The sequence below is a fragment of the Phodopus roborovskii genome, unplaced genomic scaffold (assembly GCF_943737965.1).
Source record: "Phodopus roborovskii unplaced genomic scaffold, PHOROB, whole genome shotgun sequence".
NCBI classification, from domain to species: Eukaryota; Metazoa; Chordata; class Mammalia; order Rodentia; family Cricetidae; genus Phodopus; species Phodopus roborovskii.
The window spans coordinates 9,345,537-9,363,476 of NW_026126645.1; the positions used below are offsets into that span (position 1 = coordinate 9,345,537).

The following is a 17,940-nucleotide window of genomic DNA, read 5'->3' on the forward strand; positions in this document are numbered from 1 at the left end:
TTTGTTAATCCCAGTGAGGTTATCAACCTCTTGACAGGCATCATATTTAATACCATGGATTTATTTGTATTTTTAATACTTTAATTATGTTTAATTATGTCTATTAAAGGGCATGTGGTGTGTGTGTGTGTGTGTGTGTTTGTGTGTGTGTGTGTGTGTGTGTGTGTGTGTAGATGAACGTGATAGCAAGTGTTCCTCAAAACCAGAAATGAACATCAGATATCCAGAAGCATGTCTAAGTGTTCTGCCAGCCAAGATCAAACACTGGACTCCAGAAAAAGGCAGGAAGCACCCTCATCTTCTGAGCCATCCCTCCAAGAGATTCTCTTAGACTTTCTTACTGAGATTATATGAAGCTGAGGTGTAGAAAATTTCCAAGAGAATGGCATGTTGACTCATTATTTTTCTCTGAAAGATCAGGATGCAGAAGGTGTAGAAGAGTATGCAAACACATTAAGCATAATGCACAAGTCTGAGATTGTCAGGGGAAAACCTCAGTAAGTTAAAAGTCTACAACACACTCTCTCATGCAAAAGCATTTTATTGAACTCATTGGAAACTGTAATGTTAAGGATGGTGGGGAAAATATTATCTAGCTTAAATCTCTCCAAAAGCAGAGAAAGACAGATCTCAGTTGAATAGTGAGAACACTACTCTCCAAAGCAGTTCATTCTACAGTCAATGTTATTCTTCAAAAAGGAAAGATATATGCATATATTAAAAATCTTTATGTACGTTTGACAAGGAAAAGGTGGAGGTCCAGTCCATGATGCTCTTTGTACTATCCTCTGTCTTTATCCCCTTGCCTGTGTATATGGACACTCACACAATGATCGATCTGGGGTGCAATCCATAACATTCTCAGTTCTCTTTTCCTGGCCAAAGTTGGTCTTCGCTGTTGGCCCTGAGGAGATAAGCAGCATCTGATTCTCCATGTCAAAGCTTCTGTCTCTCCTCTGATTCAGTGGAACAATATTGCCCCCATATATCTCCAAAACACCTTGAATATGCATGCTCTACATCTCTAAAGAGTCACTTGAGTCCAGGATTTCATTTCTCAGGCCAGCAGTAATCTCTCATCCTTTATTCCCAACATGAACATAGGGAGGCCTCCTGGTCATAGACACAGAATCCCCGGCAATCCACACATTTCTTACTCACAAAGTAGACCTCATTTGGCTGTCTTATAGCTCTAAGTGTTTCCAAGAGCTCACAACAAAATTGGGCAAATCTGTGTGGCAGGACATCACCAATGTCATCATACACTTCATCAGGGGCAGGGTACATCTCCAAAGTGAGCTGTGTCAGGTTGACAGTATGCTGAAGCAGCTTCTTAAGGCTGGTCAAAGACAGGAAGTTCTTCATAAAATTCACCTCCACCAGCTGGCAACACTGGCTCAGGGCAGGAAGGATGACACCCATTTGGAAGTCCATGAGCATACAACCCTCCAATTTTAATGTCTGCAGGGTAGATGTCAATCTCTCTAGCAGTCTTCCTAGAAGTGGATGACTTAAATTTACAAAGGTGACACCACTCAGGTCCAGATGTGTGAGCCGATGGACGCTTGGACACTGGGACAGGTAACTCATGTCTGATTCTGATAGAGTGCAGCCAGTGATTGCGAGGGTCTCTAAGGGACTTTCCAAGTACCTACAGAAAGACAAAGCAGATTATCTCAGTAAGTATAATAGTGGTAGAGAAAGGACACCAACTTCAAGTGAGCAGAGGTTAGTATGTCCTAAGGTCATTCTGAGAACTTCATGAAGGCCAAGCCCAAGATGCTTCCTGATGGAGAATTAACAACACAGTCACCATCATGTGACTGCTTAGGTCCCCAAATCTTGTTTCTTTGCACTGTCAAACACAAAACCTCATCAGATGACAAATGGGGCCATCAGGAATCCAAGAAGGAACACCTAGTACAAACATATAGCCATACCTGTTTGTGCTAGCATTGGTCTCCATGAGTCCCACCTTCCTAGCACAGCCTCTGTCCTACATAGAGGATTTCTCTGTGGTCTTAATCACACTCAGTTATTTTTCATTGACTCAGGCCATACCTGTGCTCAGAGAGACCCTGTCCCTTGGAGAATCACAGAGAAATGTAAACTGTGCATACAGTTCTGAGGTCAGTGCTGACATAGGGCAACATGTGTTTTAAAACCTCATCCCTTCCGTACATCTGGTTTCAAAGACCTTTTCTAGATGGTGGTTGCTAGAATAGCAGAAAGACTACTAGATCAATCATTTTAAGGTCATATACATATGTACTCACCAGTGTCTGGCAAGCCCAAGGTGTACACTTATGTTTCATGTAACACGGAAAGGCTCTTCTTGGGCCTGTGGAACAACCTCTTTATCCTTCCTCACCTGAGCACTTGGTCCAGTCTTGAATTAAGGAAGAAGACACGATTCAAATAGAGATGCTGGAGATTTTTGAGTTGGGACAACTGGGAAATGATCTGTGTAAAACACCATTCCTTCATCTCTCGGTTGGAAAAACAATTCAAGGGCATGAAGATTTCTTTGATACATAGTTTCTGAAGGGTTTTCATCTGACCTAGGCCAGGGGAAAACTTTGCAAGGGTCCTCATATCCCAGCAAGCATTCACTTCCAGTTCCTGTATGTAGCTTGGCTCAAAAACCTCCAGCAGCTCTAGGGGGTTATAGACAGGGAGGGCCCCAAATTCCAGCTTTTCACAGATCACCTGCAGCACATCTTTTCTCTGCTGGGCCCAGCAGTGGAAATATTCCAGGTATTTACAGAGATGGCTGGAATTGAGGGAAAGGTTCATCATCACAGTCACAACCTCTTTTCTCTGTCTTTCAGGATGGTGCACCACTGGTTGGGTTTCTCTGACGACATCTGGAGAGCAGACCATCCTCTGTTCCAGCCCACACATTCCAGAAGTTATGACAGGCATCCCGAAAATCAAGCACCTTTAGTTTACAACTCCTGTTGGTCAAACAAGAAGGGGATTCAAATGGCAGGACTACCAATTTATAATATGCTTTCACCTCACACATCCACTTCCCTTGCCTTGAATGCATCCTGGAAACCAAGACTCAAAAGTTCCCTTTCTAGGGGCTGGCGACAGAGGCCGTGGTAGACTCATTGTGTGTTGACTACATCTCTTAGCAGTGTGCTCCCTGCACCACTGTCTCTTTTCAATTATTCACTTCTCTAAGAAAGCTCTCATCAACTCCATCTACATTCTCAACTGTGTAGTCACTTCTCTGCATCCACACTCTACCCCTCCATGCTCACACTTTCTCACTCACCTAGGTCGATCCTTCTGCTGAATCAGCAGATCGAGGCCATCCAGCACAGCCTCCAATATATTCATGTCATGAAATTTCATCAGGGCTCCCACAGGAAGGCATCTGAATGGCCAGGCTGCCACCATAGCACTCAAGATGTTTGTTTGTTTCCCCTTAAAGGCATCTTTGAATAGTGGTGGGAAGAGTTCCATGGGAAGGTTATTCAGAGCGGAGATAACCAAGGCTTCATTTTTGAGCAGACTACTTCTTGCTAGCATCTGTAGTGTCAAGGGCGAGCTCATCTTGACCTTCACACACACAGGTGCTGTAGAAATATTTAGAATAATAAACCCTTTCAGGTGAAGTACTTTTAGCAGGACACTTTGCCCCTTCTTTGCATAAACCATGCAGGGCTTTGGTCACTAGTCTAGAAATGTTGGAAAACCTGTGTTTCGTATTACACACTGTCTGTCTTTCACATAGCCATATGTCCCTCAAAAGCCTCATGGACAGAGCACCCATGGCAACAAATCTCCCTGTTACTCTGCCAATCACAACCACTGCTCCCCTGTTTACTACAGCCCTGGGCAATGAGAAAGTGGAAAATTAAACAAGAGCTAGACTCTTTTGTGGGAAATCATCTTCAAATGCCTCTCGTGATCCTCAGGAGCAAAGTTAAAGATCCCACAGCCAAGTATGCTTTGCATTCAATCAATGGAACTTGTTGGGAGAACGTGTGAAATGGATACAGTCACTATCATTTCTAAAACTTTAGACTGGAGCCACGATGATCCCTAGATCACTCTTTAGGAGTATGAATACTGACAGTTTGTCAACTTGATGCTTTCCTGAGACTTATGGCCAACTGTCTGCTTCTATAGAATTTTCTTCACCTTCAGTTAACAAATCTATAATGACTATGAATGAAATAATTTTAAGGTAGACTGGAGTTGTTGGTTAGTACTTGCTCAGTGTGTCTTAACTCTTGAATATTACAACCTCAGCACTCTCTTAAAGGGCACAACATGTTAGCTCCAGGTCTCAGTACTTGTAACCCTTAGCTACATGTAAACTTCTAGGCTATTCTGGGATAATTGAGATTTTTCACCTTCAAATAATAACACCAAAATTAACAATATCAAGATTACTAAGATGACCTGAGAGATGGGTGATCCTTGGTAAGGTTGTGTGTCCTATTGGAGGTGTATGGATTACCAAATCAGGACACACATAACAGGTGTTCCAATCCCAGCACGTGTGGTAGTGGCTTGAGAATCCAACAAACAATACTTACTGGCCATGATAACTCTTATATGCCCATTTCCTCTTACACCTTCCCTTTATCCCCCATCTCTAAGCCAAAAGCTGCCATCTGATTGCGTAATTGACATGTCCTTCACCAAGTCCTAATTGAACTTTTACATCCCTGGCTAGGGAGAATTAGATGTGTAAAAGGGGGAAATCCCAGATGTAGTAAAGACCTAAGAGCCTCTCTAACACTACTCCATGACCAGGCATGGGTGGCTCATGCCTTTAATCCTAGCACTTGTGGCACACATACACCAGATCTTTGTGAGTTCAAGAGCAGCCTGTTCTACAGATTGAATTCCAATACAGACTGCTAAGCAATACACAGAAACCCTGTCTTGAAAAACCAAAATCATGACAAAACAAAACAAACAAAAAATTTCTCCCCCAATTTTCATTTCTGGGATTTACTCTCATGATTACATGTAGACATTTTTAATTTTTCCATATAAATTGGATCAATGTAACTCAGCCCTATCTGAACACTTTATTCATTCTGAGCTGGCACGGAAATCTCAGTAATCCTCCTAACCTGAGTGTAGTGGTATAGCTTGTATGTGACCAGTTTGATTAGATCTCCCATCAGGAAAGAAAATGAACCAAGTCTATGGTGACAGTAAAAGCCCATTCTCCAAGTCACCTCAAACACTAAGGATTTGTTTATGTATTGTTAAATAATTAATTTTATAGTTTTTGTCAGCTTTCCATTTTATGGAATCATTGCCATGATGAGTGGAATCTATACTGGGGTTTCAGTAACCTTCCTACCTTAATGGAAGAGTATCTACGCATGGCATATTCAGGTTGATTAGATCTACTTTCAGAACAGAGAATGAACAGAGTAAGAGCCTGGGGAAAAATTACAAAATCACTTGTATTGTTTTTCTGAGACAGCATTTCTCTGTGTAACCACTCTACATTCCTGGAACTCTGCTCTGAAACCAGGCTGGCCTGGAACTCACAGAGATCTGGATGCCTCTGCCTCCAATGACCTGCTATTAACGTTGCGCGTAGCAAGATACATAGCAGATCCAGAGACAGATATTGGGGTTCAACCTTAGCTGAAATACAGAGAATCAAAGCACCCAAGCCACTACCTCTTACCTTTTTGAAAGAATGAAAGAGTTGATCCGGTTACCACAAGCTCTCACCAAGTTTTAGACTCTTACTAACCTTGTGGAGGCTGGAGAATCCTGAGACTACTGAAGACCCTGCTTCTATCTTTTATACCATTCTGGTGCTGGGATTAAAGGTGTGAGCTCTCTAACTGTGTTCCAGGGTTAAAGGTGTGTGCTATGGCTAGCTAGTAGGGATGCTTTGATATTTTGATCTCCAAGGGCTTTAAAAATCATGAACAATATATCACATCAGAGGAGTGTCATCATTACTAAAATTAGGATTTCTTCTCTTTCTTTTTTTCTTTCTTTCTTACTTGCTTTCTCTCTTTTTTGTGTATGGGTGTTGCTTTCTTTTCATTTTTAATTTTTTTCAGACAGGGTTTATCTGTGTATCTTTGCAGCTTATCCTGGAGTTGAATAAAGAGAGATCCCACTTCCTTTAGCTCCCAAGTAATGGGATTAAAGGTGTGTACCTCTACCTCCCAGCAACAGGAGGACCACTTACAAGCTTGTTTGCTGTGCTGAGTACAAGCTTATCTATTGGCCTCACTTGTAATCCATAAATAGTCAACTGTGCTAAGGTCTGGAAGTCTACCAATTCTAATGGCCCATCAAGTAGCCATTACTAAGGAAGATGAGAAAGAAGGCACAAAGTCAACATCTGCCTAGAATTCAGAGTGAGCTCAAGACCAGTATCAGGGATTTATGAGACTTTGTTTCCCACAGGAAAACATGAAATGATCTGTGAGACATTCACGGTGTCATATTTAATACCATGGATTTATTTGTATTTTTAATACTTTAATTTTACTTATCTTTAATTATGTTTATTAAAGGGCATGTGTCTGGTATGTATGTATGTAGATGGTGATGACAGCAAATGCTCCCAGAAACCAGACTAGAGAAATGCTGGGTAGGAGTGAACTGTGTACTCTGGATGAGACATACCAGCAACCCAGAAACACAGCACATTTATCATATACAATCAACAGGAAGGTACAGCTACTCATGGTGCTGGATCTCTGTGAGGATCTGTGTCAAGGTATAATAATCCCAGAGAGGAATTCCTCCATCCCACACACTGTGTTTCCATATCTCTATAACAAGCAGAAACCATCCACAATTTATTACTAGCAAAGGCAATGTGTGCTCTCCAGGTCATAGACACAGGATTGAAAATATTTATAGCAGAGGGTTATCGCAAAAGTGACTGTCTTGGGCTTTCTTTCAGACCTGAGTATATCTAGGATCTCAGGATAAATTTGGTCAAATCGGTCTACAAGTACTAGGTCCCTGTTGTCATAGCAATCCAGAGGGGCAGGGTATAGCTCCTGGGACAGCTTGTTCAGCCTAGCTATGAGATGAAGCAGATGCTTCAGGATAGGCAGTGAAAGTTTATTACCATAGAAACTGTCCGTGAGGAGCTGAGGGCATTGCCTCATGGCAGGCATGAAAGTACAGAATTCAGAACCCTCTAGCCAACATTTCCTCACTTCCAGAGTTTGCAAGGTGGCTTTGACTCTCTCAAGGAGAATCCCAAGTAGTCCAACCCAAACACCTAAAAGTGAGGAACTCAGGGACAGACGTTAACTCAGAAAGGTTGAGAAACTGGAGAAGGTAATCCAAGTCTGAGTATGAGAAGTGGCAGGAAGTGATGCACAGGGTCTCCAAGGGCTTCTCCAGACACCTTGGAGGGAAAAAGAAATGGAAGTTTAGTAAATGGTATTGAAGAGGAAGGGAAAGCAGGCAATGAAGCAGAAGGCACTTCTGAAATCACTGGGATTTGAGATCTGCTAACAAAAATCATAGCTTGATGTGAATCCAATGGGTATCACCACTGACCAGGCTCAGGGCAGAGTAGAAAACCACAGTGAATTTCTAACAGGAGGATCAAGCATGGCAGTTGTAGGAAGGACTGCCTACCACAAACCAGCTTCAGCAGCTCCACAGGGGCTTCCATGTAGACTTCCCTGACCGCCTTTCCTCTACACTGCCATGTCCTGTTCCCACAACTCCAGTGTCAGTGTCACACACTTCCCACTTACTCAATCCCTTTCAGGACAATGAAAACCCCTTCACACATGAGCTATTAGAAGCATTCTGGGGCCTGGTCACACGTATCTTGTCACAGAGCTCATCAGCTTGGATATGCAATGTTACAGTATCCAGTCCATCAAGGACCTACTAACCTAAAAGAAAGAGAGGTGGGTTTTATGTGGGCTGATGGATCCCTCTCTATTCTTCCTCACCTGAGCCACTCTGTCAGGCAGAGTACTTCAACATAGATAGCATGTAGAGATGTGTAGACAGTGGAATTTGGGCGATTGTGAACACAATGTGCTTAACCATCCTTCTAAGCTCTTCTGATTCATTCATACTGATTGTAGTCCATATGCCTTCTAGAATGAGTGTGTGCAGGTTTCTCATCAGCCCCAGGTAAGGTCCAGAAACTACCATTTCTTGTATCCGGCAATACCTCAGTTGCATTTCCCATACACTGTGAAGATTCACAGATAGTAAGATCTCTATTTCCAGGGGATACAGATAACATCAAAATCTGAAGTTTCCAGCAGCATAGATGAGTGGAATGTTTTCTCTGATAGGCCTACTGCAACAAGTACATGACACATTCATTGAGCTTGCCACTTACAAGTTTGAGTTCAGTTGCCACGTTCAAATATTTCTTCTCCCCTGAGTCAGGGCATGTCTGAATTGGCTGCTTCTGTCTAAGGACTCATGAGAACAGTCACATTCAGTTTCCAGTGCATATTCTCCAGAAGTCTCAGTCTACAGGCATCAAATCCAGCACTCTGACTTTTCCTCTTCTGTGGGAGAAGTGAGTAAAATTCTCACCAAACAAAACAAGAAACACATTACAGTCTCCTTCTTATCCACAGCTCACATTTCCCCTATGGCTTTATCCTATGCATAGAATCAGGCCCAGGACCTCATGCTCATTATAAAGGGAACTTGAAAGGGAGGCATACTCAGGCCTGTCTCACTTTCTTCCATTCCATTTCCTTAATCCCAGCCTCATTTCACCTGTACCTTTGAGGTACAGGTCTTCCTTTGTGATATTCCTCAGTGGCTGTGTCTATACTTTTGTGTTCTCCGATATTTGACATTATTGGCCAAGATGCCTAAGACTGGGCCTAAGCCTCTACGATCTTGTAAGTAGATGCTATGAAAATCCTCTAATCCTCCTTTGGTCAAATGGTCCTTGTCCCCACTTTTTCATCTTCTTCAAACACAGAACCAGCCTTCCTCCATCCAAGCTGGGTCTGACTTACCTGGACCAAGCCTTCTGTGGAGTAAGCATATCTATTCCATCAAGCAGAACCTTCCAAGTCTCCATATGTGGGGCCTCTATCAGGGATACAAAAGGAAGACATGAGAAGGGACATGGCCCTCGGGATGTTTGTATGTCTGTTGTTGAAGGCCACCTCAAACATTGCTGGGAGCAGCAAGCTGAGCAGGATCTTCTGAGCAGTAATGGCTAAGCCTCTGTCTTCACTAGGCTCTCCATGGCAAGATGCTGGAGTGGTGATGGGACTTGTTCTCCCATTATGACTTTCTTATAATAATAAATATTCTGGAAAGCATGGAAGAAAGGTTACCATTAACAACAGGAATCTTAGCAAGCCCTTCAGTACATGCAGGGAGCTTTCAGGGCAAGATTACTGCTGTGGTGATAGTGGAGACCACAACTTACCAATTCTAATCATTGTTGGATTTAAGGACACAGTTCAACTCTCTGGGGTGTGAAGTCTCTCCAAAGCACCCTTGATCCTACAGATCCCATCCATTTGCAAACACAGCTCATTTGTACATCCTGTTGGAAAGGGATCACCCCAAAGCCTGAATGCTAACACAAAGTCTGGATTATGAATAGACTGTACTCAACTCTCCAACTCTCAAAGAAAGCAAAGGAATCACTCAATTCCCAAATTATCCTCAGTCTCCAGTCACTCAGCTGACCCTGGCTGGAACAACTGAGGGCATCTGTGAAATGAGTACTGTTAGCTACTAGGGACAATTGTTGGTTTCCAACTGGAGTTGGTTGCGTGCAAAGGAGGCAACAGGGCTGCCCGCTCCAGCTCTCCAAGCTACAGAGCTGAACACGGTGGGACACAAACATTAAACAGAATCAGCAAACTTTCAGTTGACATCAATGTTGACTATAACCATATAAAGCATCTGCAATAAGAAGACTAGGAAAAAAAATAAAGATAATGAGCACCAATAAAAAAATGAAAACAAAATTAAAAAGACATCACAAGAGACACAGATGATAATTAACACCTTGGAGGCAGGAAACTCAGTAGTCAATGTCATAGTTGTTTACTTGGAGAGCAGCAGAACAGCCTTCCCCAGGTCTTCAGAAACCTAAGCAGGGAGGGGTTTCATATTAAATGTCAACTGATAGTTCAGACTTTTCAGTTGAAGACTGAATGAATGGAAACTGACTGCTTTCTGCAAGGTGGAGGGGAATATAGTCTCCAGGAAGAGAAAAACTAGTGTGTCAATCAGCATAAACAAATAACTTTCTGTTTCGTTTGGTTTGGATTTGTATTTAGACACATGTTTCTTGACACTGGCTGATTTGGAACTCCCTCTGTAGACCAGGTCCACCTCCAACCCAGAGACCCACCTTTCTCTCTCTCTCACCTGCTGTGATTACATAGCATACCAACACCTCCTGGATTGGACTCACTGTTTAGACAAGCCTGGCCTCACACTCAGAGAACAGCCTGCCTCTGCCCCCTAGTGCTAAGATTAAAGACTTGCATATGAATGCCCGAGCTTAAAGACAAAGATAAGCCCTGTCCAGGCATTTGAGGGACTCATATTTGTCTAGCTGGCCTGAATAGACTAGAGTTCAAAGTCACCCTGATGTTCTTAGTGGACTCTGAGCTAGAAAACCCAGAAATCCCCAATGACCCAATTCACTCTCATAAACAAACAAGAACACTGGCATTTTCTTTTTATAGGTTGCTGAAATGAGAGAATCTATGTGAGAATTTATTAAAAAACAAAAACAAAAGACAGCAAAAAGCCAAAGGAATCAAAAGATTCAACAAACTAAAAATACACACAATAGTAAAGTAAGGGCAAGCCTAGATTAGTCTGCAGGAGATAGGGTGTCCTGATAAAATTGAGGGACTTACCTGATGTGGACCCTGGTAAGAGGCCTCCAAATCCAGGCAGGGGCAGGTTGATTCCAGGCTCTAAACTCTGAGGGTTCCTCTAGCTGATCTAACCCTTTATACACCTGTCCGCTGAACCCACGCTTTGTAGCCATGACCTCCAAAGTGTGCAGTCCAATTCAGGAATGGAATATCCACCCACTTACTCCTTTGAGATTTAGATAGTATACCTGGTTAAGATGAAGTGTCAACCCAGGAGAAAAGATAAACTGTAACTACATTTAAGAGTTCATTCACTGAAGCCAGGCAGAAGTGTCACATACCTTGAACCAAGTACTCGGGTGGCAGGGGCAGGCAGATTTCAGAGTTCAGGGCCAGGCTGGTATACAGAGTACATTATTGGACAGCCAGGGATACACCGAAAATCCTCTTCTTGAAAAACATAAATAAATAAATAAATAAATAAATAAATAAATAAATTTTAAAAATGCATTCGTTGATCCAACACATAAACACTGAGTTGTTAATTTTGCATCATATATACCTAGCATTTTAATTTTGTGAGATGGGATTTCACAATGAAGCTAAGGTTATCAGGAACTCGTTATGTTGCCCAAAATGGCCTCCCATTCTCAACAAGAGTCCTGCCTCAACCTGCCTTGTGTTATGGGGTGAGCTGCCACATCTGTCTGAGACTGCTTTTTACATGAACAACATTGTTCTGAGACAAGGCTGGCCTTGAACTAAGAGTTTCACCTTCTCCCAAGTGCTGGGTTAAAAGGCTTGTGCAACCTTGCCTATCTGTAGAAATTTTTTTCTAATGATTCTTTTCTCTTCTTTTCTTTCTCTATATTCATGTGTGCGAGCCTTTGCCTGTGTGTATGCAACAATTGTACACAATATGTGTGCTTGTATACTCTGCAAGTCGGAATGAGACATTCTCTAGAACTAAGGGTAGAGTCCATTTGGAGCTAGGAATCAAATCAGGGTATCATGCAAGTTGAAAAATTGCTGTTAACCAATGAGCAATTTCTTCATCTACTAATTGCAAATTATCATTTAATTAATTATCACATAATTTAATAAACTATCATTTCGTTAAACAAGAATTTATGTTGGTTTTCATCTCAGTATAGACATAAGGATCTCTGTCCATCTGTACTTAACACTGGATAGAGGAAACAATATCCATGCCTCTTAAGCCAACTTTGTAGTTTTTGTTAGGACTTAAAAGTGTAAGTCTAAGGTCTCTTAGACTGCTCAGTCCTTCTGGCTGAGACCCATATTCAGGGGGGCCTGAGTCAGTCCCATGCTGGCTTCCCAGCTATCAGTCTAGTGGCCGTTAGCTCCTCCTTGTTCAGGTAAGCTGTCTCTATGTGTTTCTGCCGCGTGGTCTTGTCCTCTCCATCTGCTTCTGGGTTCTAGTTCGACTCAGTATTTATGTATGGGTGTTTGCTCCTATTTTCAACAGGCATTAGTTGAGGGCTCCATGGAGAAGATAGTTGTTGATCTCACTCTCCGGGAAGGGCATTTATGATAGCCTTTCCATGGAAGCTGAGATTGTTAGTTGGGAGCAGTCTTGTAGTTCTCTCGACCTTTCTTTGTGTTCAATATTATCTTCAAACCAATATTGGCTCCCTCTTTTATGTTCTCTGTCTCTGTCTCTGTCTCTCTCTCTCTCTTTCCTATCTTCTATTCCTAACCAGGCTCAATCTTCCTGGTTGCACAGGTTTTCCTTTCCTCCCCCTCATTTTCTCCTACTTCTCTCTCCATTCACTGTCCTCCCCCACTTCACCTGAGCTCTGGGGGAGTTGTCCCTTCCCAGTTCTGTGAGGAACTTTATATGAATCTCTTAGAACACACCTTGTATCCTAGTTCATCTGGTGATGTGAATTATAGGCTGGTGATCCTTTGCTCTAGGTCTAAAATCCATATATGAGTGAGTACATACTGTGTTCCTCTTTTTGTGACTGGGTTACCTCATTCAGGATGGTTTCTTCAAGTGCCATCCACTTGCCTGCGAATTTCAGTATCCCTGGTGCACAAAAGGACTTTGCGAACATATCCCCCATGGAGGGATAACTGCCTTAATCTAGAGACAGGAGAGAAGCCCTAGTCCCTACTTCACAGGACCTGTCAGATCTACATGACCCCAACTGGATGGCATTCCCCTACATATGGAATTGGGGTGGGGGGATGGGAGGGAGGGTGTTTAGAGTGCATGTGAGAGGGCAGAGAGGGTAAAAGGGAGGGAAGGAGGGAGGGCTAGGGGAGGGAGAGAGGGTGGGAGGGAGAGGGAACTGGGATCGACATGTAAAATAATAAATTAAATTTTAAAAAAATGCTTTGACTCCAAAATTTAAGTTGAAGGACAAGTTACTGGGGAAAAGGATTTCTATTTTTGTTTCCACAGAAAATGAAAAGATGTGGATTCCTTCCAGACTAATGTGGTTTGATCACGCCAGACTGCCTGAAACAGAGTACAAGCTAATCCTACATTCAAAACAGCTGGACAAAACAGCCCTACAGACTACAGCCAGGATATCTGAATCTTCTTCGAATCCCCCCAAGACAGCGCCCCTTACCAGCAGGAAGTAGTTTGGAAAGAACGACGCCCAAATTCCCAAATATTGTGTATAAATGTTTGTTTTCATTTAATTGGACTTTGTTATATAAAAATTAAATAAAATAAAAAATGGTTTAAAAAAAGTGTAAGTCTAACTCACAATATATATTTTAGCACGGATTGGCAATGCTAGTATATCTAAATCTTTTATACAGCCAGAATCTAGAAGGTGGTGGTACACACTTTTAATCCTAGGACTCAGGGTTAAGAGATAGGCAGGTGTCTGTAAGTCCAATTCCATCCAGATCTACACAAGAGTTAATCAGTCTAAAAGGAATTATAGCTCACACCTTTAATCCCACCCAGGACTAGAGGTGTACAAAAGACAGGAGCAAGGAGGGTATGGGACATTTGTCATGCAGCCATAATGAGAATAGAGACATTAATTCTCCAGCCACACTGAGAAGAGGTTACAGTCTGAGGCTTGGTGAGAGCTCATGGATTCAGCCTGAGATAGAGGTAAAAAGCTATTGGCCACTTGCTTTGCTTTCCTAATATTCAGCTTGAAGTGTGAACCCCAATATCAATCTATAGATCTTTTATTAATTTGTGTTACAGTCATCAGGCCATAAAGTACATGTGATGTGTACTTTATAGATGGGTAATGGTCTAGGGAGGGAAGAATCTGGGGTAATCATTGTGGGAAGTTTGGGTGAAGTCTGCCTCTATAGAGAAATGTAGGTGAGGTCTGCCTCCACAGATAACAAAAGCTCACTAGGTCCTTAACAAAATACACTCTGGGTTTTCTGGGTGGAATGTTGCTGTTGGTTTTTATCTCCATTGAGGAGACACCAATGCATGATTAAAATTACTGGCATTCTTAATGCTGTGACTATAAGGACCTCTGTTCTGTGTCCCCAACAATCACTAACTGTGAAAGAGACCCGTACCTTACCAGCTACCAGAGCAACATTTTCGAGACTATATTTGCCTCTCTGAGGCCAAGTCATCACTTGGGAAATGCATAAGTGTCTGACTCTACCAGTCTCCTGTCCCCTCTTTGTATTGTTCTCCATGTCAGCCTCCGTCTGTGATCTGAATGAAACCTTTGCACACCAATTTCTTTCCAATATATTTAACACTATGAAGCCATGTGCAATAGATCTTCATGATGACCTGTACAGCTTTAAGACTGACCTGAGTAGGGTGATGGGGAATTAAACAGGTATTGAAATCCTGGGAACAAGGTGGCTGTGTGCTTTGATGGACACACTAACAACCCAAAAAACTCAACACATTTATTATATGCAACCCAGGAGGTAAACCTTGTACATACACTCCCAACACTAGGTTTGCATTCTCAGAAGCAACCTTATCGTACATATGAACAAAGGCAAAGTCTGGCCTTGTGGTTGTAGAAACAGGACTGATAACAGACAAAACAGATTCTTGTAGCAAAAGAGACTTTCTCGTGCTGACTTTCTATCCTGAGTATATCCAGCAGCTCAGGACAAAGTTTCATAAACTTGTCTCTAAGAATTGTAATGTCCTCAGAACATTCCAGAGGGGCAGGGTACAGCTCCTGGGTCAACTTTCTCATCTTGGCTGTGTGATGTAGAAGGTTCTCCAGGACAAGCAGAGAGATATCATTATGATAGAAATTGATCTTGGTAAGCTGGGAGCATTGGGTCAGGGCAGGAAAGATGGCATTGAAATGAGAGTCTGTCAAATTTTAGGGGTTTTAGGGTACTTATGATTCTCTCAAGGAGAACCCCAAGAAGCTTAGGGCATGAATCAGATAGCTCTACACAACTCAGGTTCAGATGTTTGAGCTCACAGACAATCAGGCACTGGCTTAGGTAATCCAGGTCTGAATGTGAGAGCCAGCAGTCAGTGACTTACAGGGTCCCCAAGGGGTTAGTCAGGTACCTAGGGAGAGATCAAGAGATTAGTTATGCCAAATGGTATTGAAGAGGATTGGTGGGATTAAAAAGCAAGGCAGATGATGCTTTTCCCAAATTTAGTCTGTCCATATGATGGATTCAGATTCATTCTAGCAGTGTCCCTAAGAGTCCCCTGATGAGTATGTTCCCACCACAGTCATGTCCCATATCCCCTGTCCCTAACTTCAAGCCTAGTATCATATATTTCCCATCTATTCAACTCCTTTTTAGACAGCAACCTTTCACACATGAGCAATTACAGGCATGCTTGTGCCTGTTCACATATGTCTGGGCACAGAGCTCATCTGCTGGTTGTCCTATATGTCCACCACTGCTAGGTGAACAGTGGGTAGACCATCATGACCCCCTACCGGGTAAAGAAAAGGATGTGTTTGATATGTTCTGGAGGACCCTCTCCATCCTTCCTTACCTGAGCCACTCTTCAAGGCATCCTGTTACAAAGTAGATGCCATTTGCACAGAGATTCTGGAGACAGGGGAGTTTGGAGAACTGAGAAAGCAACAGTTTTATCCATTCCAGCTCTGCAGAAGCATCTGCCCTGAAGGGCTTCTGAATTATTTCTAGGATGAGGGTGTGAAGATTTCTCATCTGTCCCAGGTAAGGAAAAACGTGTGCCATGTATTGAAGCCACCAGTGACTCAACTGCAGCTCCCGGATACAGTCTACATTTACCATTTTGAAGAACCATGTGGCAGTGAAGATGGGTGCATCCAAAATATGCAGCCTTCTACAGCACACATGAACGGAAGCTTCCTGCTGCTTGGCCCACTGCAACAAGTGTGCGACACATTCATTGAAACTGACTCGCCTGACTTCAACATCAGTTACTACCGTAAAAGATTTCTCCTGCACAGAGTTAGGACACATCTCCACTGACTTTTGCTGCCTCATGGCTTGTAGCAAGCAGTCACCTTCATGGCTTCTAGCATTAAGGCTCCAGCAGTCAAGGTTCATGTTTATCAAATCAAGCACTCTGAGTTTCGACCTGTTGGTAAAACAGGTAGAATTCCCAGAAGATGAGACAAGACACATCTTACAATCTACTCCTTGTCTACATATCACATCAGCTTTCTCTTCCAAATCTTTGCTTTTTCCCTTTGCCTAGGGTCTAGCCCAGGGCCTCATGCTCTGAGAAAATGGAACTTTGCCAAGGCAGTATCTATAGCTCCATCTCACTTCCTTCTATTCCCTTCATGTTAACCCCAGCCTCGCTCCACTTGTGACTGCGGGCCTGGCAGGGAGAGGCCTATTCCTCAGTGACTATGTCTACTCTTATGTTGTCCACATTTGCCATCATTTGCCCAGATGGTTGACATCTGCCCAAACCTCTACCATTCTCTAAGCTGATGCTGTAAGAAGCCTCTGATAGTCTCTGACCAAACACTCCCTGTCTCCTATTGTTCCTTCTCTGCACCCACAGAGCTTTCCTCCATCCTAACTGGGCCCTGCTTACCTGGAATGAACCTTCTCTGTAATCAACACATCCAGTCCATCAAGCAGAGCTTTCAGAGTCTCCAGATGGGGTGGTAAAACAGGCCTCCTGCAGGAAGGCATGGGAAAGGCCAGGCAAGCACCATGGCCCTCAGGATGTTTGTAAGTCTGAACATCTTCGGGAACATCCCCACAGGCAGGTCCTCCAGAGCAGAGGTGATCAAGGCAGCCTCTCTAGTGCATGAGTGTGGGTTGGGCTCTGGCTCCCATTCTGACAGCTTTTCAGGGATAATGATCCTGAGGAAGCATGGAAGCACAGACAGCATTCAGAAAATTTAGGAAGCCTTTCTTCCTCCCACCTAAGGACCTCTTGGGGCGTCATCGCTGCTGTGGTGATGGTGGAGGTCTCAGCTTTCACATTTTGATCACATTTGAAGGTTTTAAAGTCTGATGTGTGAAGCCTGTCAAAGGTGTGCTCTTCCCCAAGCACCCTATCCACTTCCTACCACATTTCATATGAATTCATTGTGATGGAAAATTAATAACTAAGAGGTATAAATTAGGGTTTATGGCAAGAAGGGAAAACTAGAGAGAACAGGAACTCCACCCAGTAGATAACTCCCTCACTGCAGAGTAAGGGACCAGAGGCCACATGCTGTTCCCAGAAGATAAAGAAAGTCCTAGCCCACCACCAGCTGTGTCTACATCCTCCCTGTCCCATTATCTTGAGAACAAAGAACTAGATGGCCACTTGGCCTGCCAGTCATAAAAAAAATAGAGACCCCTATCCCACAGATATGCTAAGCAACTTGCTCAAATGGATGACAGTTACTGTTCACTTTGATCCATGATGACCTTATAAGGAAACTTTGTACTCTGTGAAATCTCTGTAACCCTAGAAACCTTAGGAACTGAGACTAATGGTCTCAAGCCTCCCTTTCCCTTTCCCCTTTAAAAACCCTTCACAGTTGTAAGGGTTTGCTCTTCCAATAGAGTGAGATCCCAGCCAGTTTGATTCTTAGCAATAAAAACCTTTTGCTTTTGCAGTCGGGAGCCATTTTCTTGGAGGTTGAGGGGTTTCCCAGTAGGCACAACATTTGGGGGCTTGTCCGGGATTTCCCCAGCCTCCCAAGACCCCAGACCC

General features: G+C 43.0%; 1 protein-coding gene across 1 annotated transcript; it reads right to left on the bottom strand.

Annotated features, from left to right (window-relative positions):
- Nucleotides 1-327: 327 nt before the first annotated feature.
- Nucleotides 328-17,178, bottom strand: LOC127213240 (PRAME family member 12-like). Its single transcript, XM_051173545.1, is given in 10 exon segments — nucleotides 328-408; nucleotides 1,111-1,651; nucleotides 2,372-2,887; nucleotides 2,889-2,957; nucleotides 3,284-3,587; nucleotides 7,239-7,375; nucleotides 15,775-16,350; nucleotides 16,819-16,888; nucleotides 16,891-17,093; nucleotides 17,156-17,178. Coding segments are annotated over 10 exon segments (2,520 nt in total).
- Between the last annotated feature and the right edge of the window lie 762 nt (nucleotides 17,179-17,940).